Source organism: Periophthalmus magnuspinnatus, chromosome 18, assembly GCF_009829125.3.
Source record: "Periophthalmus magnuspinnatus isolate fPerMag1 chromosome 18, fPerMag1.2.pri, whole genome shotgun sequence".
In the NCBI taxonomy this organism is placed as follows: Eukaryota; Metazoa; Chordata; class Actinopteri; order Gobiiformes; family Gobiidae; genus Periophthalmus; species Periophthalmus magnuspinnatus.
Window position 1 is genome coordinate 28,334,559 of NC_047143.1, and position 26,333 is coordinate 28,360,891.

Sequence of the window (26,333 nt, forward strand, 5' to 3'; positions counted from 1 at the left end):
TCACTCTGCTCTTTAACCCTCCAGGTACTGTCTCGTTTAGCAGTTCTATTTGAAATGTGGATGAAGTTTAGGTGTTAAGTTCCACTTTAAGGTTGTTTAGTATCATTTGAAATATGAGTTTAAGTGATGTGGTCAGTGTCGTACATTACAGCAGGTAATGGCCAGATCCAGGAAGTCAGGAGGGCAGTCTCCAACCATGTGCTGAAACGTCTCCACGTCCAGACCAAAGTCCTGCAGAGAATCATAGAATCTGTACCACATTCAAACGTGTTCACTATTAGAGCACTTACGCCTAGTCAAGATGAAGTCAACTTCCTGTTTACAGATACTTTATATGTTTGACAAAAGGTCAAATAAAAGTTTATTTCAAGCACTTCTGTTGGTTTAACATCAACATTGTTATACAGTGGTCTCTGGTTTATCGCAGGGGTCACAGAAATAACTTGAATCTGACAAAATAATAAATAAAAATTCTATGAAATTTAACCAATGAAAGTGAGACATTGCTTTTCCACCATGCTTCAACAGAATTATAAAAAAAAACAACAACTCATGAAACAGGCTCTATACTCTCCATCGGGTCCTCGAGGCTCATGGGAGTCTGCCACAGTCCACATGTGTTTTGTGGATCTGGAGAAGGCATTCCACCGTGTCCCTCATGGTGTCCTTTGGGGGGTGCTCTGGGAGTATGGGGTCCGGTCCCTGTATGACCGGAGCAGGAGCTGTGTCTCTGCAGTGAGTCAGACCTGTTCCCGGTGCATATTGGACTCAGGGCTGCCCTTTGTCACTGGGTCTGTTCATTATATTTATGGACAGAATTTCTAGGTGCAGCCAGGGGCCGGAGGGGGTCTGCTTCGGGAACCACAGGATTTCATCTCTGCTGTTTGCAGATGATGTTGTCCTGATGCTTCATCAAGCCAGGACCTGCAGCACTGGGGCGGTTTGCAGCCGAGCGGCAGGGATGAGAATCAGCTCCTCTAAATCCGAGGCCATGGTTCTCCGGAAAATGGTGGCTTGTCCTCTCCGGGTGGGTGGAGAGCCTTTGCCTCAAGTGGAGAAGTTCAAGTATCTCGGGGTCTTGTTCACGACTGAGGGAAGGATGGAGCGTGAGATTGACAGTTGGATCAGTGCAGCGTCTGCAGTGATGCGGTTGCTGTATTGGTCTGTTGTGGTAAAGAAGGAGCTGAGCCGGAAGGCAAAGCTCTCGATTTACCGGTCAATCTATGTTCCTACCCTCACCTATGGTCATGAGCTCTGGGTAATGACCGAAAGGACAAAATCACGCATACAAGCGGCCAAAATGAGTTTCCTCCGCAGGGTGGCTGGGCCTAAGAGATAGGGTGAGGAGCTCAGTCACATGGGAGGAGATCAGAGTAGAGCTGCTGCTCCTACATGTCGAGATAAACCAGCTGAGGTGGCTCGGGCATCTGCTCAGGATGCCTCCTGGACGCCTCCCTAGGGAGGTGTTCTGGGCATGTCCCACTAGGAGGAGGCTAGGAGAAGACCCAGGACATGCTGGAGAGACTATGTCTCCCAGCTAGCCTGAGGACACCTTGGGGTCCCACCGGAGGAGCTGGAGGACATGTCTGGGGTGAGGGAAGTCTGGGAGTCCCTGCTAAAACTGCTGCCCCCTCGACCCGGCCCCAGATAGGCGGAAGAAAATGGATGGATGGCTAAACACAGTCTCTACTGTACAGGAGACACAGCACGGAGAATACTGATGGACAAGGGTCTACAGTCCCTTAGCCAATCAGGAAGCAGAACACAATGCACGTTCATAGGCTGGAAAAAATATACGATATAACGAGGGACCACTGTATTGTTATCTTCTGTTAAGAATGAATAAAAGGCAAAAACAAGAATCATGAGTCAGATTTTTATATATATATATATATATATATATATATATGTATATATGTATATATGATGGCAGTGCTGATAGAAGCGTCGTTCAGGGGAAATGGTACCTCTTTGCGTGGCAGAACGTCAGGGTCGGCCTGTATCCTCGCGATGATCTCACAAAGGATGATACCGTACGCAAACACATCCACCTGCAGACATGAAAACATGCGGTATGACCAAGGCTCGACACAAGAGCTGAAATTCACGAGCGCCACGCGGGATTATGGATGATCTGACATAACACAGGTACTTTCATTTATATTGCATATTTATATTCACACATTTTTATAGGCCAGCCAAATGCAAACCAATCACTTTAAAATGACTTTGTTTCAGGCTTGTTTTGTGTAACCAAATTCCAGATGATGTTTCATTCATCAGAGGGTTATTGCTTTACACCAGTGGCCCATCCCTCAGTGTCTCAATGAAGACAGATCCATCAGTACCTTTTCATTATAGACCTCTCCTCTGAGCTCCTCCGGGGCCATCCAGTAGGGGGAGCCCACCACAGCCAAGGGCTCTTGCGTACCGTCATCACTGGAGGGTAAAACAAACACATTTTAGCTACTATTATGCACCAACACTGATTTATAAAAGTCACCTTTGAAACACCAAATACTAATCATACAAGCTGGCACATCAATAATAATTATACTTCAGACAAAGTGCTTCACAATCTTTAAGATTGGCTCACTCCGGTCAGACTGCCCCAGGGCATCTGTGGCTATGGACAATAACCACCAAGGATCGGTAGTGAGTATATATACTTACCGATGTATAATAATATATAGCACTGAGAGGGCTGTCCAACCTGTGAAATATGCAAGGCGTTACTACTACTACTACTACTACTACTACTATCATCATTAACTTTATTTCTGCAATCTAAAATAGGCCAAAATAATGTCCCGTCCCACCTCAGTTTGTCATAGGACGAGTTCTGATCCGGTCAGTACACACTGTGTTATGTGTTGTACTGTAAATTATGAGGCAGGAGAATAAGAAGCTGAAGTCTTAACTGGTCGTTTAGCAGCTCCAATTGTAAACAGATCTGTGTGAAACCCTACACGTACACACTGAGGACCAGCATACAGCTGTGTCAAAAGCAGTAGTCTCATTGTTTTTGCCTGCACTTCCTGTATTGAAGAAACCACAGTATTTTTTTCAGTTATGTGCTGATACAGTTGCACAATTTGCGCTGAATTAAAAAGGAAACACACACTCCCCACTGGCAGATACTTCCTGAGTGCTATTTACATCTGTTCTGTGGCTATCAGGAAGATCGAGGAAAGAGCCAGCTGCCATTGTAAACAAGGCATTGAAAACATTAAATGTAAATAATATTATTATTATTATATAAACAACTGACCTAAAATGAGTGGTTGTGGTTATGGTTAGTGAGTGGCTGTAGTTAAAGTTGGGGTTAGTGAGTGGCTGTAGTTAAAGTTGGGGTTAGTGAGTGGCTGTAGTTAAAGTTGGGGGTAGTGAGTGGCTGTAGTTAAAGTTGGGGGTAGTGAGTGGCTGTAGTTAAAGTTGGGGGTAGTGAGTGGCTGTAGTTAAAGTTGGGGGTAGTGAGTGGCTGTAGTTAGCACCAGAGCTAAAGGAGGAACACTGGAATACTTTGACCTTATTTGGTGTGCTTTTCCTAACCCTCCCTCATTCCCAGCCATGAGCATTGTGGTAGCGCTCCAACCCACACACATTAGAAAGTGCTGTCAACATTACAGTTCTGACAGGATACAGTGGTGTTTGCCTGTAATATTAAAGCATACATGACCTTGAGTTTGACAAATACATTTCACACACTGCTGTTGGAGCGAGGCAAACAGAGGCTTGTCCCATAGCTGCAGGTATGTGCTGAGTACACAGCGGGAGGCTACTGGAGTCCAGCATGTGGACAGACGGATCCTATCTGATTGTGATACAAACATTCCATAGAGATGTCCCTATTATATGAGGCTGTGAATTAAATATGTATCTTGAAGTCTACCTAAAAATACTGTATATTCCCACATTTATTTTATTATTATTATTATTATCAATATATATTTTATTTTAATTATTATTGTGTGTTGTCACACTACTACAAATTTCTAATTCTATTTCAATACTAAAGAATAGACTTGATACTTGTCTTTTTTAGACAATATTGTAATTTTCCACACAAAATATCTTTATTACACCATGTGACCTAGTTCTGTTCAAACTGAAGATGAAACAGTAATGTAATTTTTTCAGTATCAATACTTGCTTAAATAGTTTTAGTATTTCAATTTCAATAGTGTTGACAACGCTAATAATCATAATACACAACACTATAGAGCTTTTCAAGATACCCAAAGACGCTTTACATAAGGAGACAACCAGAGGGTTAGGGTTATTCATTAATGATGTACTGCAGGTGCCAAATGAATGGCCCTATGCATCTGGGTTTAATACATCATTGACCTCTTCTGTAAATGGACCTAAAATCCCTCCGCTGATAAAACAGTACAGTTGTGTAAACATTGACATGACCTGAAACTGGCCCCCTGTATGGACGAGGTCCACAGTGAGTTTAATGGAGGAGGGGGCAGAGCTAATGGGCAGTGTGGACTTGTCTAACAGGCAGACACAATTACCCATGGATAATACGATTATGTGTGCAGAACCGCACATGTGCTGGAGATGCAGTCAGTGTGAAATTAAAGTGCACCAACACTGGAATAAGGGGAAATGTTGAGGTGGACTAGGGCTGTCAAAAGGATCAAAAATTAGACACTAATGAATACTAAAACGAGTATCAAAACTGGATACTCATTTGATTAGGTATCGATATTAAAACAAGTACCATTGACAAGACAGAACTGAACCTTTCCTGAATCGCTTTAGAATGATCTTGGGCATCTATGGCGATCTATACTCGACTATGGAGTCTTATACTTGATCTGATACAGCTCATGGGCCACTATGGAACCTACCTGGACACTGAGGGATTACACAGATTTTTTACTTTTTTACACAGGCCATATGGGAATAGAAAACAAAGTACTACCATTTACATTCTACATTACATTTGTGTCTAAGGAAAGAGTATTTTTATTATCATGGTATCAGTATTGATTTTGAGTATTTCGTCATATTGAGTTTTATGCTATGTTTTTTCAATTATTGGCCCTCGCCACTCACGAAGTGATGGCGAGGGGCATTGTTCTTCCTGGGTTTCTTCTTCTTATTATTATTATTTTTTTTCCCCCCCTGGGATCGCAATTTTCACCCCCTGAACGTCAACGAAAAGTCTCACATGGGGGTATCAAATCGACCGGCTTGGCAAAAAATTCAAGAAAATATGCATCACGAAAATGACCCACGCACACTGGCTCGACAGCGCCACCTAGAAAATTCAAAATTTTAAAATGAATTGGGAGCCGACACGCATTTTTCGCCCTAGCTTGACGAAATTCACACCAGTGATAGAGCTCATGGAGACAAGCAAAAAAGCCAATCATAGTGCGGCCCTAGGACGGACAGGAAGTCGGCTATATTGAATCGAAAATTCGCCAAATTTTTCGCAGCGTGTTTTCAAAACGCTACTAGTCTCAGGTTTTTGGTCCAAATGAGCTCAGATTTCACATGCCACATCCACACACATGGGTTTTCAGAAGTTATCCACGTTTTCTCCAAATTCCACACGGTTCGCCTGTACGCCGCCACCGAAATATGCCTTCGTTTCCTGTTTTTTCAATGTCCTCTCACGACCACAGGCATTGCCCTACAGAGCTCACATTCACATCACATATGCGAGATTGTGGCATGAGTGGAATGCAATATTAATTTTAATCAAAATGAACACTATAGCGCCCCCTACCATAGGGGTGAAACGCAAACATTATCGGATTCCTACGAAATTCGGGAAATAAATTGGGGGCATGACGTGGACCAAAAAATAATATTACGGGCATAGGTCATTTTTCACACTTGGCCACCAGGGGCGCAAAGACTCCAAAAAAAATCATTTAAAAATGCCTGACACGCACATGCATTGGTCTACACAGCTCAAATTCACATCACACGTGTGATATGAGGGTATTAATAAAATGGATTATTAATTGTAATAAAAATGAACACTATAGCGCCCCCTACCATAGGGGTGAAACGCCAACATTATCGGATTCCTACGAAATTCGGGGAATAAATCAGTGGCATCACAAGAAACAAAAAATTACATTATGGCCATGACTCATTTTCCACGGTTGGCCACCAGGGGCGCAAATATTAAAAAGAAAAATCATAAAAAAGTTTCTGACACGCACATGCATTGGTCTACACAGCTCAAATTCACATCACACGTGTGATGTGAGGGTATTAATAAAATTGATTATTAATTGTAATAAAAATGAACACTATAGCGCCCCCTACCATAGGGGTGAAACGCCAACATTATCGGATTCCTACAAAATTCGGGGAATAAATCAATGGCATCAGAAGAAACAAAAAATTACATTATGGCCATGAGTCATTTTCCACGGTTGGCCACCAGGGGCGCAAATACTAAAAAAAAATCATTAAAAAATTTCTTACACGCACATACATGGTTCTAGACAGCTGAAATTCTCATCACACATGTGATATCAGGGTATTAATAGAATGCACTATTAATTGTTATGTAAATGAACACTATAGCGCCCCCTACAGTATTGGTAAAATACACAACTTTGTCCGATTGGCATGAAACTTGGGGAGATAATTGTGAGCATTAAAAGGGTCAAAAAAGTCCATTACACCATACCTGTATTATGTACGTGGTTGCCGGTGCAAAGCCACAGACCCCTCTCATATAGAGTCAGAGCCACACAGCTCAGGGCCACACTGCATTTTTCACCCCCTGAACATTCACGAAAAGTCTCACATGGGGGTATAGAATCGACCGGCTCGGCAAAAAATGTCATAAAATTGGTGTCGGGAAAATGTCCCATGCCCCCTGACTCGATGGCGCCACCTAAAAATTCACCCCTATGGGAGAGGAGCCTGGTTTATTTTGGAAAACACACACAAAAAGCAGAACAGTGATAGAGAATGGGGGGACAAGCATAAAAATGAATTGAAGCACTGCTCTATGACAGACAGGAAGTCGGCCATTTTGGATCAAAAATTCGCCACTTCATTCGCAGCGTGTTTTCAAAACGCTACTAGTCTCAGGTTTTTGGTCCAAATGAGCTCAGATTTCACATGCCGCATCCAGACACATGGGTTTTCAAAAGTTATCCACGTTTTCTCCAAATTCCACACGGTTCGCCCGTACGCCGCCACCGAAATACGCCTTCGTTTCCTGTTTTTTCGATGTCCTCTCACGACCACAGGCATTGCCCTACAGAGCTCACATTCACATCACATATGTGTGATTGGGGCATGAATGGGACTTCATTTACAAATGTCTGACACGCACATGCATTGGTCTACACAGCTCAAATTCACATCACACGTGTGATATGAGGGTATTAATAAAATGGATTATTAATTGTAATAAAAATGAACACTATAGCGCCACTTATCATAGGGGTGAAACGCCGATATTATCGGATTCCTACGAAATTCGGGGAATAAATCAGTGGCATCAGAAGAAACAAAAAATTACATTATGGCCATGAGTAATTTTCCACGGTTGGCCACCAGGAGCGCAAATACTAAAAAAAAAATCATAAAAAAATTTCTGACACGCACATGCATTGGTCTACACAGCTCAAATTCACATCACACGTGTGATGTGAGGGTATTAATAGAATGCACTATTAATTGTTATCTAAATGAACACTATAGCGCCCCCTACAGTATTGGTAAAATACACAACTTTGTCCGATTGGCATGAAACTTGGGGAGATAATTGTGAGCATTAAAAGGGTCAAAAAAGTCCATTACACCATACCTGTATTATGTACGTGGTTGCCGGTGCAAAGCCACAGACCCCTCTCATATAGAGTCAGAGCCACACAGCTCAGGGCCACACTGCATATTAACATTGTTCTTTGTTTTTCCGCCAAAACAATCGCATTTTTCACCCCCTGAACATTCACGAAAAGTCTCACATGGGGGTATAGAATCGACCGGCTCGGCAAAAAATGTCATAAAATTGGTGTCGGGAAAATGTCCCATGCCCCCTGACTCGACGGCGCCACCTAAAAATTCACCCCTATGGGAGAGGAGCCTGGTTTATTTTGGAAAACACACACAAAAAGCAGAACAGTGATAGAGAATGTGGGGACAAGCATAAAAATGAATTGAAGCACTGCTCTATGACAGACAGGAAGTCGGCCATTTTGGATAAAAAATTCTCCACTTCATTCGCAGCGTGTTTTCAAAACGCTACTAGTCTCAGGTTTTTGGTCCAAATGAGCTCAGATTTCACATGCCACATCCAGACACATGGGTTTTCAGAAGTTATCCACGTTTTCTCCGAATTCCACACGGTTCGCCCGTACGCCGCCACCGAAATACGCCTTCGTTTCCTGTTTTTTCGATGTCCTCTCACGACCACAGGCATTGCCCTACAGAGCTCACATTCACATCACATATGCGAGATTGGGGCATGAATGGAATGAAATATTAATTTTAATCAAAATGAACACTATAGCGCCCCCTACCATAGGGGTGAAACGCCAACATTATCGGATTCCTGCGAAATTCGGGGAATAAATCGGTGGCATCAGAAGAAACAAAAAATTACATTATGGCCATGGGTTATTTTCCACTGTTGGCCACCAGGGGCGCAATGAATTGAAAAGAAATTGGCACTTTGCACTTTGACTTACATGTCTATGAATTATATCTACTCCTAGGTTTTTCATCCAAATTACATCAAACTCCACATACAGTATGTGCATATGTCGATTGTCAATAATCAACCACGTTTTGGGGATATTCTTTCTGGTTTATGCACAGCACACTGTCAAAATATGACTGCTTTCCTGCATAATTTATTCCCTCTCACAGACACATTGATCAGCCTAAAAAGCTCAAATTCTAATCACTGATACAGAATAAAACTGTGAATAGAGAAACATAATGAGCAGATGGACAGTGACCTCTATAGCGCCCCCTACTGTACTGGTAAAAAACACAACTTTGTCCGATTGGCATGAAACTTGGGGAGATAATTGTGAACCTCAAAGGGGGCAAAAAAGTCCATTACACCATACCTGTATTGTGCACGAGGTTGCCGGTTCAACGCCGTGGACCTCAATTATAATGTGTTGGTCACAGATATTTATATAGAAACTGTGTGAAGGGGGGCGGATTGCGGCCGTGGGGTGGCCGGGTGGGGAAAATGGTGCGTGGGGGCAGTGGCCAGCCCCGGGCGGTTGCATGGGGGGGCGGTCGCATGGGGGGCGAGGGCCATCATCGCCGCTTGCGGCTTTAATTATTTATTTTATTACTGTTTATTATGCCATCAAAACTAGTCATCGCTGGTTAATTATCTGACTGCAGCTTACCTGCAGTTTTCAGTTTTCCTTCATAAAGACTGAATCAAACCATCTGCTGTATAGAATTTGCTCAACTTCCTCTAAATATATTTCAGTTTAAGAATGTGTAAGCACTAAGCAGTACCATTTTGTTATATACCCCAACTCTAACCCTAAACCCCAAAACCAATCCTACAGTAAAGGACTCAACAAACTCTTATTATCTGACTCTTATTATCTTAATAAATGACAAGTAGATTTAATCTGTAGGTAACCACCATATTTCACACTAATGTTTGCTTATGGAAGGAATCCATCTTGGAAAATGACACATGAGAGGACAGCTGCTCATTTACAGCCGCTCAGAATTGATGGTGGTGAATTTAATATTCACATAAATGTCAGAGTGTTATGAACATGGCTCTGGACAGTTTACAATGAACGTGGCTCTGGACACAGTTTATAACAAACGTGGCTCTGGACACAGTTTAAAACGAACGTGGCTTTGGACACAGCTCTGGACACAGAGAAAGTGACAGTGGCACCCGGAGCGGACCAGAGGACGTCATGACAGCTCACATCAAATATTGATACATCGTTGTGAGTCTGGCCTGTATCTGCTTCCCCTGTTCTCAAAATCAGGTTTCACATAGTTCCACTGACTGCACAGACGGAACAACCACATCTAAAGCGTCAGCTGTGTATTTTGAAAAAAGCTGCCTGTTCCCTGGAGTCAGAGGCTCAGAGATTATTGGACAAAAAGGGGATGTAAAAGCAGAAGTGCAGGAAAGGCTCATCTAATCAGTGTTGATGGAGGGTTTGATCAGGAGACTTGAGGCACTGACCTGTAATCTGGGATCTTCTCTGCCAGGCCGAAATCTCCCACCACCCCTGTGCAAACACTGCCCTCCCAGCGCACCAAGCAGTTCTGTAGAGACAGCAATAAGACTTTATGTTCAATGTATAAATAAATGCAAAGGAATATACACAGCAAATCATCTGAGAACTGTTGTGTGATGTTGCATTTTTGGTTTGCCACTAAACAACTGAACCTTTCATCCGGCCATAGCGACAAAGTGTCCAAACCTTCAGTCACACTGGACCCAAAACAAATATTAACCGTAAACATTTATCCAGCCCATTATGGTACTTTCGAAAGTCTGCATTTTTCCAATTGATCTGGCAACACTGAACACAAACCAAGGGACAAGTCCAATAAGACAAGTCTTTAAAATTACCCCATGCCCATTGACCTACATAGAGTCTCCACAGAGTAAACCCGGGTGAAAAATGCGGATTCCCTTTTCTATCAGCTCTCTCCTTTTCTCTCCCCTCCGCTGTGTCCGCAAATCTCACGCGCCGCTCACGTGACTAGATGCGGCCAATCAGGGCCCCGTATGAGCCGTAGCTACACACACCCGGAAGGTGCGAGGAGCATGCAACGCCGGTAGGTTTAAAGTTCTCATTTACCTTCATTTCGCCATAACAACCCTCCAACTTCATCAAACTTACTCTTTAACCGTAGGTACTGATCATCGAGTCAATGCCACATTAGGAATGAGATTTGATTTCGTGATATAAAGAGGAATTGATGAGTCTGTTTTGTTTTGCTAACGGTAGCCTAGCGCGCTCCATTCATTCCTAATGAGCGGTTAGCATTGGGTTTAAACCCGGTTTTCTCCAATGGTGTTTATGCAAATTCTATGAAACTTATATGGAATCTTTGGTTAATTTATGTCATGTCATAGCCCGTGTTGTAATGAATTTCAGGCCTTTAATTTGTATATATGAATGTCAATGGTTGCGTGCTCAAACGCACATGCGCACTTTTAATGCATCTTAACTTCCACATGATTAATGTTGCTCTATACTGTACATTGTATTGATTGTCATGATTATTCACTGATGATACGGCTAGTATTGTTATAGATTGCTTAGAATTTGCAACTGCTACTCATTTTACTGAAATTTAGATGATTGTGTTTACACTGAACTTTACTGACTGAGGCCCATGGTCCTGTGTGTACACACTCTAGGTTCTCATTCTCGGATGGCGAGCTACAGATTAACCCTCAAGACTAAATCTGGATACTTTTTCTACAAGTGAACTCCTTGTGAGCACCTGCTCTGGTCGGGCCGGGTAGGAGGCTTATCATAGCCAGTCTTTTTGCCTCGCATCTCCATACTGTGTCTGTCCATTCTTTCTCTGAGTCAATTCCTAGTCTTCTGATTCTACCCCAAAGTACTAGTACTATTACTCTGGTCTCTAGCCCATATACCTGTTACATAAACAATCTCCCAACTTCAGGGTCTAAAGCAGTGGTTCTTAACCTTGTTGGAGGTACTGAACCCCACCAGTTTCATATGCACATTCACCGAACCCTTCTTTATTGAAAAATAAAATATAATTTTTTTTCAAATTCAAGCCATATGTATGTTTTACTGGCGCACAAAATAAACCGTGCATTAACATCACTGTGTTCAAAGAATAAAACCAATACAATGTATGAACTCACAACAAATTACATACATACCTTTTCACAAAGACATTAACTTTTTTAATACTACCACACTGAAATTATTTTAATTTTCTATTGTATTATGTATTCCAATAATGAACTTATTGTATTTATGCTATTTATTTATTTATTTATTTATTTTTATTTTTTTATTTATTTATTTATTTTTAACATTTTAACACACACCCATCAACTAATTTCCATCAGGCTAGAATAATAATGAATATTTACTGCAAGTCAGTGTGACTTCTGCTGTTGCCTTTGAGAGACCAGTTCAGAAATGCAGGCTTCACCTTGGCCACTCTCATGTCATTTTCACAGCAAAGTCTGTTCCTTTTCTTCGTTTTTATGTCGTTTTATGTTTTTATGCCGTTCGAAGTGACAGTATTCAATGACCAGTACACACTGAGAAGAATCCGTATCTGCTCACTCAGCTGCTCTATTACTGTACATTTACATATCATATCAAAACACAATATATCATGTGTTTTTGTAAATAAAATATATTCAAAACAACTGGTATGGGTCAAAATAAATATATATTTACAAACCACACACTGCAAACAGTGAACAAACACACACTGGAAACTAAAAATACACTGTGCATGTGTCAGTGTGACAGTCATTCTGTGACAGAGGTTGGAGGATCGAGTCCCGCTCGGACCAACTTCTGTCATTGTGTCCTTAGGCAAGACACTTCACCAATCATTCACGCACACTTTGGTGTGTGCGTGAATGATTGGTGGTCGGAGGGGGTGCAGATTGGCATTAGCTAATGCTAATGATTACACATAATACACATTTGACCCACAATTAAGTCAATAGCAGAATAAACCGCGCATCCAGGAACAGCATCCAGTCCATCAGCACATCAGGTCCTCTACTCCTGAGTCCATCATGAGATCTTCACTCGGTTCCACGAACCGCTCCGGGTCCAGATGCCTCTAGTTTAACTTGTACAAACATCCACAGTGTCCTCGGTCGCGTACTTCCTTTGTTTTGTAAGTTTCGTCATGTTTAAAACACAAAACTCCTGCAAAACAGTGCGTAAAGTTACACAATTACGCGCGCGTAATTTTACGCGCGGATCTTTGCCCGAGGGCGGGCCGTCGGAACGTTAAGGGGTTAAACACTTAGAATCATCAGCGAGTCTTCACTCCACATCGGCCACATCGGCTGAAACACAGGCTCCTCAAACATGAGGAGCCTGTCAATGGCATTGATAAGCTGCGCAAATACGTCTGTGAATCACATAACTGTCTGGAGCAGCTCGTCCCCGGTCACACTCACTGACTCACACTGAAAAATAGCGCAGAATGAATTGTTGTGTGCTTATTTTATTTTCAACTCCGGTTCGATTTTTTGTGCGCAGCACAGATTTTCTGTGCGCGGAGACCGTGTCAGCAGTGCGCAATTGCGCACGCGCTCAGCTTGGAGGGAGCAGTGTTCGATAGGCACAGCAAAGGGCACATTTGTCGAATTAGGACACGGCCAGCGTCTGGAGACGCTCGCAGTCCGCGAATCATATGAGTCTGGTGTGTGTCTTGGCCTCCGCCGAACCCCTGGGACTGACTCACCGAACCCCTAGGGTTCGATAGAACCCAGGTTAAGAACCACTGGTCTAAAGAGTTGAGGGTTCTACAATCACCCCTATGATGACTCCCTACGATGACCCCTACAATGACCCCTACAATATCACTAATACCTGAGCATCAAAATCTTTAAATTAACCCAGATAATAATATATAAAAAACAAGTTAAACCCGGTGCCTTATCCACAGTTCAGCATCATCAAGAACGACTGCTGTGGAGACCCCTTTTTTACACTTAGGCTTAGCGTTCATAATAAGTTATAGCTGGAGTAAACCATGTCCTCCTGTTCTGTTTAGATGTTCTCTCCATGTTGTGTAGTGATGTAAGATAGTGATGAAGTCACTATTGTATAAGTTATTGTGTACAATTATATTTTAAGACAAATGTCTTATTGTGTATATCTAGGCGATATCTGCCTTAAATCTCCAGCAGAGGTCCACATTTTGTTTTCGCAGACCTGCTGCTGAAAGGATGCACATAAAGCGTCATCTGAGTACTTAAGTACAAAGAAACTGCACACAAAATGACTACTACTATCTTAAAGGTGTGTAGTAAAAAAGGCTGTGGGTGTGTTTGTAGTAAATTTAAACTACATGATTGTTGGAAAATAATAAAAATCAGCCCAACATATCGGCCATGAAAAAAAAATATCGGTCGATCTCTCCAGATTTTGTCAATGATGTAAAAGTTGTATATCAGGATTATCCGTGCGGATCTTTGTCTGACAGTCTCTCGCTCATTTCACAGGTTATTACTGTGGAACATAGGGTGGGTGGTCGTGTGGGTGTGGCAGTTGTGTGGGAGTCGTGTGGGTGTGGGGTGGTCGTGTGGGTGTGGGGTGGTCGTGTGGGTGTGGCAGTTGTGTGGGAGTCGTGTGGGTGTGGGGTGGTCGTGTGGGTGTGGGGTGGTCGTGTGGGGTGGTTGTGTGGGTGTGGGGTGGTTGTGTGGGTGTGCCGTTGGTGTAGGTGTGGCAGTTGTGTGGCGTTGGTGTGGGTAAAGCAGTTGTGTGGCGGTGGTGGGGCATTGGTGTGGGTGGGGCGGTCGTGTGGGTGTGGCAGTTGTGTGGTGGTGGTGTGGGTGTGGCGTTGGTGTGGCGTTGGTGTGGGTGTGGCAGTTGTGTGGGTGTGGCGGTGGTGTGGGTGCGGCGGTCACCTTGGAGGTGAGGTCCCTGTGGAAGATGCCTTTGCTGTGCAGATACTCCAGTCCTCGTGCAATGTCCAGGGCCAGGCTCAGACGCACGCTCCATGACAGGTACACGTCACTGGCCAACAGCTGCTCCAGGTTCCCCCCGTTTATGTACTGCAAACATTATTTATCGCAAATATTAAGACCTGAAGTTAGTAAACAGTTTATTTGTGCTTAAATTAGGCCAAAGCAGCAAAAACTTTGAATGTTTTGTGACTGTACGGCTAATTCAAGCTCATATTCTTATAGCTAAATATTGAATTAAAACAATATAATAATAATATCATTTTATTAATAAAATGGTAATAAAAATACCTAACTGTGTGGTGCAGGTAAAAATAGATGTGGGTTTATTAATGGCTGACCTCTAGCCTCAAGATACAGATAAAGGACATAAACATGTCACTATGACATTTTGACCTTTGCATGTGTTTACAACAAAAAAACATGAGCTTTTCTTTTACATCTTTGAGTGTTGCACGTGATTGTTCTATACTATTGTAAGATGTTACACTTAAAGCCCTCGATCGAAAACCAACCTCTGTGAGAGCATGGAGCTGGCCCTGGTGGACGCAAACTCCAATAAACCTGCAAACAGGAAAATAAAACAATTCAAATGTTGAATTGTAAGAGTGTTGTAAAAAGTAGTTTATTGAAGATACAGTTTAACTGTTAAACAGGTGTGTCTCCACCAGGATTTTTGGGTGGGTATCAATTTTGATATTAAGGAAGAGACTTGATACTCAATACTGATTCCAATACTATGATAATAAAAATTCTTTCTTTATACAGTAGAATATGATTTTACTCAGAGTTTACATAGTGGTCCATAGGCGTATACTAGTCTGTGTGTCTTATACTTATTCTGATATAGCTCAAGATCATTCTAAAGCTTTTTAGGAAAGGTCCATTTCTGTCCTGTGAATGGGGCTTTTTAAATATCAATACCTGCTCAAATGAGTATCTAGTTTTGATACTAGTCTTAGTATTGATTAGTATCTCATTTTCGATACTTATGACAGCCCTGCAAGGGGCGTACCTGAGGATGTTGGGGTGAGACAGTCGATTCAACAGTTGGACTTCTTTGAGCATGTTGGCCTTATTACAGGGCAGAGTGTTCATCTTTAGAGCCATGATCTGTCCGGACACGCGGTGCTGCACCTGTGGGATACACAGACATTAATTAGGTTCAGTTTTGTCTTAACTCCATGCTAAAGTTTGTCAATAATGTGGTTGTCAACACCCATTTGTGGCAAAGGTGCATCCTCTTACTGTTTTAACAGACATAAGAACTACAAATACAAGACTTTATACTTCGTATTGAGCCAAAATGAGTCACTTTATTAATCACAGAAAATCCTTTCTGACTCATCCTTTTTAACAACAGATAGCTGTTTTTTGCACAATGACATACACAATGCCAATGGCTATAGACATGTAAACTGTGCATAAAGAGAGTATGGGAGGCCGGAGAGAGTATGTTAGTACACCATGCACTAACAATTAAAAATTGTATGAGTTGTGACCAGTTAATTTTAAACCAATGGAGATAAGCATTTTAAGATGATTTTAAAGTGTGGTAAATGAATTCACCAGTACTGACCCGGCAGTTTATCAGGTCATCCAATGGCTCTTTTGTTTACTTTACAGTCAAATATCATATAAAAAAAGTAAAGTTTTTAACATTCGACCTCAAACTCTATACACTGATTAGATGGGAGATGGGAGGGGAGGTTAACATGCTCAAAAGGAATTTATTTACAATAAAGTAAGTGTAACAAGATAAATAAAAATAAGGCGTGAGGTTGTGAGCGTGCTGGAATCAGTGTAATGCAGTGTGTGCAACGGAACGACCTGGACAGAAGGAGAAAGAGTGGCAGAACGGTCAACAGGGCACATTCACCCCTAAGAGCCCATAATAGTCAATGGTCAATGTCTGATTATTATCAAAATTTGGAGGTAAGATTGTTTAAATGAAATGTGGTCCCTCTGATTATGCACATCAGTTTTCACTTTCTTTTAAATACATTTAAAAGATATCAGATTATAAATCAGATTTTGGTGTGCATGTCAACAAGGCAAAAGTGTTCACTTTAATTCTACAGAGAATTAAAGTGAACTTAACTTAACCGGAATGAGTATTTGGATTTGGAGTATTTTTACAAAAGGATTTCTGAAGTCAGAAAACAGCCCGGATGAGACTTGACACAATTAGATTTTTTATTTCACACCTCAGGACACTCATACACAGCTCTAAATCATTCTTTACTATCTGGCATCACACTGTCTCTCCAGTTAATGTTAGAAGGTGAAGGGGCTCGGCTGTGGTTATGTTTTGAATTCTTTAGCGCTACGAGACTAAAGTAATAAAGCTTATTAGCGTGGAGGGAGTAATGCCATTAGCTAAACAGCCAGTCAATGAAGAGTCAATCTGGCACAAACCACTCAGAATCAAGTCCGCAGGTTTACTTCTACCATAAGTCCTGATAACAAAAATATGGAACAAAGCAAAAGTATTACAATGCCCAACACCCAGTGAAGCCTACTTTGTTCTCATTTTAAGTGCTGGCATCAAAGACTTGTTTCAACAGAGAACATGATAAAGTAAAAGGCCTATATGTCTTATAGTCACACAATAATGGAATTTTCAACCAATACCAATCATTTGAAGATGTTTGTCATCTATAACCGATAAAGTAAAACCAATAATACATTTTAAATGATTTTTGAATAGTAAAACTTTTAAAAATGTGTTTGTATTAGTTGATGGACCTAAATGTGACTAAAGCAGAACATATAATAATACACAAAGGTTTACAAATCTAACATTTACAAATATTAAGTAACAGTATTGAGTTGTAGCTGCTCATAAGATCAGTATAATTTAATTTTAGACTTCCAATGTCCTAACTCTAACCCTAATGTTTCATACAGGCCTTCATCTCCTCTTGCCACAGCGTAAATGTGGTTTTATTTGGTTATTTTGCTTAACAATATGTTTCAGATCAGTCACATTCTATCTGTCAGTTTGATACTTTGTACAACACAGAGTGAAAGGGGCGGGATCCCCAGCACAGGGGCTGTTCCTTCAACATGAGATGTGTTCTGAGTGACACGAGTTCAAAGCAGCCAATGTGACACAGTCCGTCTGCATTGGGCTGTTAGTGAAACATGTCTGCATGGGTCACATGTTCACACCAGTGGTTCAAACAGACAAACTCCTCTTGCCCACTTAAAAAAAAGCCCCCTCATGCACCTCTGTGAGTGTGCAGATGGAGCAGGGGGCGGAGCAGGGTTCAGAGTGGAGAAGGGGGCAGGGCTAGGCTCAGTGAGCACTCTGAGGGAGAAAATATCAGAGAAAAAGCAGCTGAATTGGTGTATTTTGGGCTTTTGTGATTTTTGTAATTATCTGAATTATCACTGTGATGTCATAACATCCATTATTGGCCAATAATTATTGGTAACTGATATTATCTTGCATCCATGCTTAGATTTCTGGTTCAATACACTTCAACCAGTCAGTGACTGCAGCAGAGACTGCAGACAGACTGAAGTGAGAGGAGCCAAGAGCACAGACTGCAGCTCTCACAGTTAGACCCCGATAAGCTGTGAACAAGCTTGAACTCATTATTGATTTTTTTTTTTTTTTTTTTCATGGCTGATGCACTCAAAGTGTTTAAATAAATCTTTTGCATATTCTTTAGGCATGTTGTTGGCCTTAATATCAGCCTCTTCTGCCTCCAGTTATTGTCGTCCCACTTCATGCATGCCAGGCAGAAGTCAAAACGTCCCTGAGGACAGCTTGCTTTAAAAATTGTCCAAATGGTTTGCTACTACTAATGGAAACCCAAAGGCTACACATCTGCTTCAGTGAATAGATTATAAGTGACAAAGCAATGCATTCATTTTTATAAACTGAAACGTCAAGAGCCACAGCTTTACCCAGAAAGCTATGAACACAGACACACACCCTTATCCTTCAACACTGGCTCAGTACTAGCATCAGCAGCAGGGCCCCACAATACTCCGGCCCGGACATGTGTGTGGTGTGTCATTGGAGAGGTCCCAGAGAGCAGAGGGCTTCAGCGAGACCACATGAACAGCTACATCTGCCACAGGGCCGCTCCAGGATTATCAAGGATTTCATAGATAGTCTTAAGAATCCAAAGTAGATGTTTAACAGGCTGAGTCCGGTTTCACTGAACCTGACAGATCCTCATCACATCCTTCTCCTGTGTGCTCTCTCCTCATCATAAACTCATATTAAAGCATATAAAACACATTTAAATTATTGTTTAATTTACAACTAAAATTAAAAAATGTTAATCATCGCACTTCTGACCAGACCTCTAAAGGCCAGTCGGTGCTGGGGCCCATGCGCTCAGGTCTGTGTCGGTGCTGGGGCCCATGGGCTCAGGTCTGTGTCGGTGCTGGGGCCCATGGGTCAGGTCTGTGTCGGTGCTGGGGCCCATGGGTCAGGTCTGTGTCGGTGCTGGGGCCCATGGGTCAGGTCTGTGTCGGTGCTGGGGCCCATGCGCTCAGGTCTGTGTCGGGCGACAGTAGCTCAGTTGGTAGAGTGTTTGTCCACTGATCTGAAGGTTGGCGGTTCAAATCCCGCTCTCGACATAAACATCATTGGTTGAGCGGTCAGATCCACTGATCCATAGGTTAGGGGTACGATTCTAACTCATACAGATGAATGCTGTCGTTGTGTCCTTGGGCAAGACACTTAACCCACCTTGCCCTCAGTGTCTGCGTACACTGCGGTATGTGAATGGGTGAGTGGTTCCTTGTTGTAAAGCGCTTTGAGTGCCTTGAAGGTAGAAAAGCGCTATACCATTTGTGTCGGAGCTGGGGCCCATGCTCAGGTCTGTGTGCACCACAAAGATCAGAAGTGTGTAGTATAACGCTTATGAGTGTAGTATAAAGTTCATAAGTGTATAGAGTTTATTAGTATCAGATTTTTTATACTTTTTACAACCCTACTACATACAGTTTAGGGTTAGTTCATATTTGGGGAGGGGTGTATCAGCCCTGTCCTGTTGTGTATTGAAGTGTCAGGGGATCAGGAGTTCCCCAAGGGGCCCAACCTGCCATTTTAGAAGAGCTGGTCTGGTGAAATAAGCAGAGGATTAAACAGAGCCTGGGGCTGGACTCAGAATCACTGTCTGTGAGCCAGCTCTGCTCCAACACACATCCACTCACAACAGGTCTGACCTCACAAATCAAAACAAGAAACAACAAAACCATATTCTGCATTTATTTACACAGAAAAGAAGCTACAGTTATAGTTCAGAAATGTGGAGCCAGTCTAAGTCTAAACCCTAACCCTTTGAAATATGTCAATTTCAAATGTTTTTTTTCCAATTGATATTATTGTCATCAATTTATTTGTTTGCTAATCACAAAAAAATGACAACTACTGAAAACTCCATGGCTCTGTTTAAAGAAAAGTGAGTTGAACTAACCCTAACCTGAAGTCTGGAGAGCTTCATAATGCATCATTTATCATGAGGGCAATTGCTTTGACAATAGTTTATCTTTATGGAAGCCATGTTCAATGCACACGCAAAAAACACTCAAGGTTTAGCTGCTCTAGCCTCAAAGGTACGACAGCATGGCTAAGCACAGAGAAACCGTGCACAACCAAAAACAATATTGTGAAACTCTTGCCCAACACTTCCACATTTTAATCTAAAAATATTTGAAGCAATAACTGGCAGTTGGACTGAAGAGAGGAAGGTCACATGATCAACTTTGGGTACAAAGCACATAAACAATACTTTTATCGAAACAAGATCCTCATTTGAACAAGTTTTAATATCGATTAGTATCAATTTTGAATACTTTTGCACTGGTTCAGCCATACTAATGTTCTGGTAAAGACAACACGACATGGGTCTGAACACAAACAGTGACGGTAATCACTGTGTTTACAGACGGATCAAGCTTCAACTGAAGAGATCGTCATAGATCTGAGACTCAAACACATCTGAACAGGTCTAAAGGGAGTGTCCAGACAGTGACCAGTAACTGCAAAATCTGCTCAAGATAACTTCTAAAGTGCATAATTTAAAGAGGCAAGATGTTAACGCAACATTAGGATCATCAATATCAAAAATCAGATACAAAAACTAGTACTGAAACTAGATAAGCAAGTGTCCATACTCAAGGAAAAAAAAAAAATCACATAACTGAATAAAATGAAACTGCTTCAGGAAAGGTCACATCTTGATTTTTATCAGAACAGCGTAAGATCACATGGTGTAATGAACAAATACTATTATTTTGTGTTGAAAATTACAATATTGTCCAAAAAGCATTTAAAATAATTGATACCCAAATGAAGTTTGACATTTTAGTATCATGTCAACACTGGAGGTTTGGAGTGAGTATCAGATGAAAGATTTTAATCTGATTCTGATAAGACTTTTCTACTTCACAACTAAAACATACCCACATTGCATTAACTACATTTGTCTGCTATATAGTTATAATCTATGACACCCATGGATCATTATATTTTGGACATTTTAAATTGCAATATTGATCTAAAAGGACTGAATAGCAGTCGTTAAACTGCGGTTCACAAAGGAAGCTGACACTGTCATAATGTCATCACAAGAAACAGCCATAGAGGTGGTTTCAGCTGGTTATTGGGAAAACGGCATTCTGAACTTTCTCCTGTCCCCTGCAGCTGACAAGCCTCAGTATAGTATCTATGCTCTGCGTAGGCCTGTCATGGTCATCACTATATCAACTTATCGCTCAATATATAATAGATGTAGAACTGTTTTTCTGGGGATAGTTCTACTTTAAGGTTGTTGTGTCATAATCATAAATTGGTTTAATATTATCATTTACAGCAATATTTCGTACTTCTAAATGTGTTATTGTGACAGGTCTAGCTCTGCGTACAGTTACTCCTGCTTATTACCATGAGCTTTAAGTGATCCTCCCACGCTGGCCCCATCAGTGGCAGCTAATCGCAGCCTGTGTAATAATGACTGTGGTGATGGCTCTGTTTGTCCCTCTTGCAGTCAAGAAAACTTTCCCCTCTATCTACAAATGACTTGAAACCATACACTATCGAGAAAGTGTTATGGGATCAATGACACTGAAAAGCAATTTTAAAAAGACCAAGATTTTTTGGTGTCAAAATACTACAATTTCAGACAATTTCAATTTTGTTACAAAGGAATAGACTTGACACTTACCACAATGATAATTAAAAACCCTACTGTTTTCTATTTGACTAAAGCTATATTTTGACATATGGCTCTCTCTGGGTTTGCATAGAAAGAATCATGTTACTTACAGCTTCACCTAACAGCATAGATGGTAATAGAATAGGACTTGGCTGATGCAATGACAAATCAGGTGATATTTATTTAAATTCATATTATACATCTGCTGCTGATTGTCCAAATATAGGCATGATATCCCTGTAAGAAGCACATTTCTCCAAGTGCAATATTCCTCAAGTTTTATTTTAGTCTCCAGAGTATGATCCTTCCACACAATTGTAATACAAGTCTACAAGTATATCTAGTAACATTGAAGTGCTAACTCTATCCTTGCTTTAACCACGTTACAGGCAACTATCCCTGACAGACACCTCGTGGCTCCTTTTATTTGGCACATATTCACAGGCAACAGGTGTAAACCAATAGAAGTACAGCTTTACAACTTTAAAAACAAATTGTTGAGTCAATGCTAGTGTGGAGTGATAGGGCCATTTGTTTCAGAGATTTTATAGCTGCTCAGGTTCTCAGTGCAGAGTGGGGCGCGAAGGAGCTGCTGGGACAAGAAAATACAGACAGGGAACTCTCCTTTGAAGCAAATAAGGGGCTGAAGAAAAACAGCACCTGAGGGATTTGTCCCAACACGTGTGCTCCCTCCTTCTCCGCTTTTCGCTTTGGCTTTTTCACATTGCACAATTGCACACAGTGGAGGTGCAGAGAGCCTCCATTGATCAGTGCCAGGCTCAAACACATGGCAGGAGTCCAAGCTCCTTTTAATGGGACATCCATTTCAAAGCCCTCTCCTCCACTACATGCATTTGAGGCAAAAACACCAAATTAATTACTCAGAAGTTATTTTTGCATAGAAGCCGGACATGTGGACGATCAGCCAGTTAGGCAGTTTTTCAATATGACTGATAGCCGAGGTAATAATTTTGCATTTATATCGCCATGACAAGCCATTGCTAAGTGGGGAATTGACAGCAGGCAGTAAACACAGTGACATTTGCATGCTCACCAACCATTCAAAGGGCACGGCTGAAGGAGTGGCCATCAGAGTCCAACTCCATTTCAGGTTACATTCATTCATAGAACTACAGCCTACTACTGCCATATACTGGAGAATAGTACTTATAATCAAATAGGTGTCACTATTGTTTTCTTAAAAAAAAATACAAAGAAATCTTGATTAAAAACCATTACATAAAATATATTTAAACTTATGCATAGTGTCAGCGAGGCCTTTAAAAGTGGCACTAAACACTAAAGTATCTAAAGGGGGCGTGGCAAAAGCTCTTTCAGTATCTATGATCTGACACAAACTGCACTCAAAAGACTAAAAGACTACTGTGCAGGAGTTCATGCAAAAAAACAAAAGTAAATGTAATATAGTATAAAACAATTAGGGTTAGGGTTCATTTTAAAAGGCAGATTAAACTTAATCCTTCATCTGGCTAACTCCATATACTTTCCTTTCTGCTGTTGTGCATCTATATAAAATAATACAAAGACTTGAAAATCAATACTAAATTAGAGACCAGAATGCTAAAAGATTTTGTCTCCATTTTAGAGGCAATATACAGCACAAGAGGACAACCAAAACGAGGTAAGATCCGATAATCCAAATTCAAAGTTTCACACAGCTAATAATTTATCAGAAATGACAACTTGCTTCTGAGAAATTCCTTGTGATGGTGTGATTCAAAGATCAGTGTTTGTGGCCTCCTCGTAGGGCCTTTCACTCTGGTGTTCTTGGCACTAATGAGGCGTGTGTTGGAATCAGCCTGTATACAGGTGAGTGGCACCGCCACAAAGGGACCAGGTCTGAGTTTGATGAGGGGGGTAGTATTACGAACATGTGTGCCACCATCTCTACCTGTCCGCACAGGATCGAATTACACCCCCTCCAAAAACAACTGCGGCCATCTTACACAACACTGGGGTCACGGTAAACACGAACGGGGCCATCGGAAGGGCCATCTCTCACATAATGGCGCTTTTGAACACCTGCAGTAAGTCAACTTTACAAAGTGGGGATGCAGCGAAACAGGGTATTTGGTCTGTGCAAGGAAATGAGGCTCTGATTACAGAGTGGTCAATAGGGGTCAAAGCTCCAGCAATATGTGGTCATTATAAGCACAGAATATGTTTTAGATTAGTAAAATAAGACAGAGACTGTGTCATCCATCTTTGATGGGTTAGGGGTAAGGTCAGGATTAACCCATCTGTGGTTTTGCATAGAACCTGACCTTTGGCTTTAGTTCTCGCAACGTAATGTCAGAGGACATGGCCTATGTTTTGAACAAGCACTTGAAAGCTGTTTTCAACAAGAAGTTAATAATTATGTAGCAAATAAAAGTGAATGTACAAACAATAATTATTGTTCATACAATTAAAGCAATCAATAATATAATCATTTAATCTAAATGTCACAAAAGATCAGAGCCATGTTGTGACATCCTTTACTAGCCCTAGACTGCCATCCTTCCAAATACTCAATTATTTACTTGTACCTCATCTGCTACCAAAAAGGCATAGTTTACACTCAAATAGAAAAACACAGGTCACATGAAAGTGTTCAGAACTGCTGGCAATAGAATCCATTACACAAAGCAATTCAACATTATGAAATGAACACTGAATAACTAGACCCCTGTTCCCTTTGGCAAGGTGTCTGAGTGAAGGTAAAGTTAGTGTTATAAAGTTTACCATCTCCTTTGAAACATAGGAGGTAAACCTTCTAACCATGGATATTTACACTCCAGATGGGGTCTTAAATGTGTGTGACACTCACCCTGAAGACCTCTGAGAAGAAACCTGCTCCGATCTTCTCACAGGTGAAGTCATCAATGCGTGCCAGCGTGGACACAGCACTGCGCAGGGCCCGGTATGAAGAGGGCCTGATCCTGTGCGGCCCGTGGATACTGTGGACAAGGGGCCCTGCCTCCTCCGGGGGAGATTCCTCTAGAACTGCTGCATGTTGCTTCATGGCTGTGTCCAGACTGCACAGCCTGCCTCCTGTGCAGGGCTTGTCTGGGGTTCCCCTCTCCTCTGCCCTATACCAATAGGATGTCCAGAGTGACGCATCAGCCAGGAGAATGAGACAGAAAGAGAAGAGGGGGCGGGAACAGAGTCAAAAGTGTCAGGCATAAGGCATGTGGAGAGACTGAGCTCACACTACAAACCACCACAGTTAAATACACACATTCTAAGAGCGCTTTCAATGACTGAATAAAAGAAAAACACTACTTGGATTATGATTTGAGTTAAATGCAACATGATGAGCAAATGTGATCAAGATTATTAACTATAATTACAATCAAAATGCAATGGATTGAGATGCAATAGGTCTATAAAATTATTTACATTTTGAAACTCATATACAGTCATATTTTATTGTCCAATAAAAGTGGACTCCATGTAGGTCATTATATTTCAAGGGCGTCAAGTTAAAATGTAGTATAAGTGGATTATTACACCTTGGTAGCCATAATGAGTAAGGAGAACATCAGACGCATTTTTAGCAGGCGAGGCGCAGTGGCTTGAGAAAGAAGCCACATAAATCCAGAGAAGAGCTGCACATACGGGCCGTTTGTGTTTCTGCTGCGCAGTGATAACACATGAATACAGCCCCATATCAGCAGCACAATGCACTTTGCACACACAGCTGATCCAACCATTAGGACACAAGGTGAATAATGCTCCAGCTCCTCCACTGCGGCTCGTGAATAATGGAAGCCAAACTGAGCTCGAGTTTGGGGCTCGTCACTGACGGAGACACGCACGAGCCTGTGATATCAAAGTGAAAACGCTGACGCACCGCTGCAGCGCGTGGGCTCGCAGTGGCTGCAGGGAAAGCGTGATGTCCGCGCGTGCGGCACACTTACCTTGTGTTCCCCTCTACCTGGTATCACATGAGCTGCACCGATATTGTATCCAGGGTACCGTATCCAGGGTACTGTATCCAGGGTACTGTATCCAGGGTACTCTAGATACCTGCCCGGAGCTCGGCGCTCCTGCAGGCTCGTGGTTCCGGTGTTACGCACAGTTCTGTCTGACGGTTCTGACGGGGGCGCGTGGTCCAAAACATGTGGGCGTGGCTTGTTAGGACCAATCTACTTCCGATAGCACTAACTTCTGATTAATGGATCAATGTTTTCAACCTTTTTTTAATATTCCTTTTGTATTAGCGTGGAAAAACGTGAAGGACGTGTTTGGACTTCAAACATAAAATCTAAGCTTTGATAAAAGCTTTATATGAAAAAAGTATTATGGGAATGCTCATACTGTACATCCCCAATTCCAATGAAGTTGGGACGCTGTGTAAAACTGAAAAAAATACAGACTACAATGATTTGCAAATCCCTTTCAACCAATATTGAACTGAATAAACTACAAAGACATGATATTTAATGTTCAAACTGATAAACTTTATTGTTTTTATGCAAATATTC

General features: G+C 41.7%; 1 protein-coding gene across 2 annotated transcripts in view; it reads right to left on the reverse strand.

The window, feature by feature from the left end:
- The window catches only part of tesk1b (testis associated actin remodelling kinase 1b), a 28,442-nt gene extending 2,507 nt beyond the window's left edge, over positions 1-25,935 (reverse strand). The window contains exons 1-9 of one of the 2 annotated variants that reach the window (XM_055229051.1): positions 25,767-25,935; positions 24,674-24,935; positions 15,675-15,796; positions 15,175-15,223; positions 14,603-14,749; positions 10,184-10,266; positions 2,349-2,439; positions 1,968-2,051; positions 145-231 (exon numbers count right to left, since the gene is read on the reverse strand). In XM_055229051.1, coding sequence (XP_055085026.1) covers positions 145-231; positions 1,968-2,051; positions 2,349-2,439; positions 10,184-10,266; positions 14,603-14,749; positions 15,175-15,223; positions 15,675-15,796; positions 24,674-24,868 — 858 coding nt within the window. In that variant the 5' untranslated portion in view covers positions 24,869-24,935; positions 25,767-25,935. The remainder of the gene's footprint in view (positions 1-144; positions 232-1,967; positions 2,052-2,348; positions 2,440-10,183; positions 10,267-14,602; positions 14,750-15,174; positions 15,224-15,674; positions 15,797-24,673; positions 24,936-25,766) is intronic. The other variant, XM_033983461.2, reaches the window with a different exon arrangement.
- Positions 25,936-26,333: the final 398 nt, after the last annotated feature.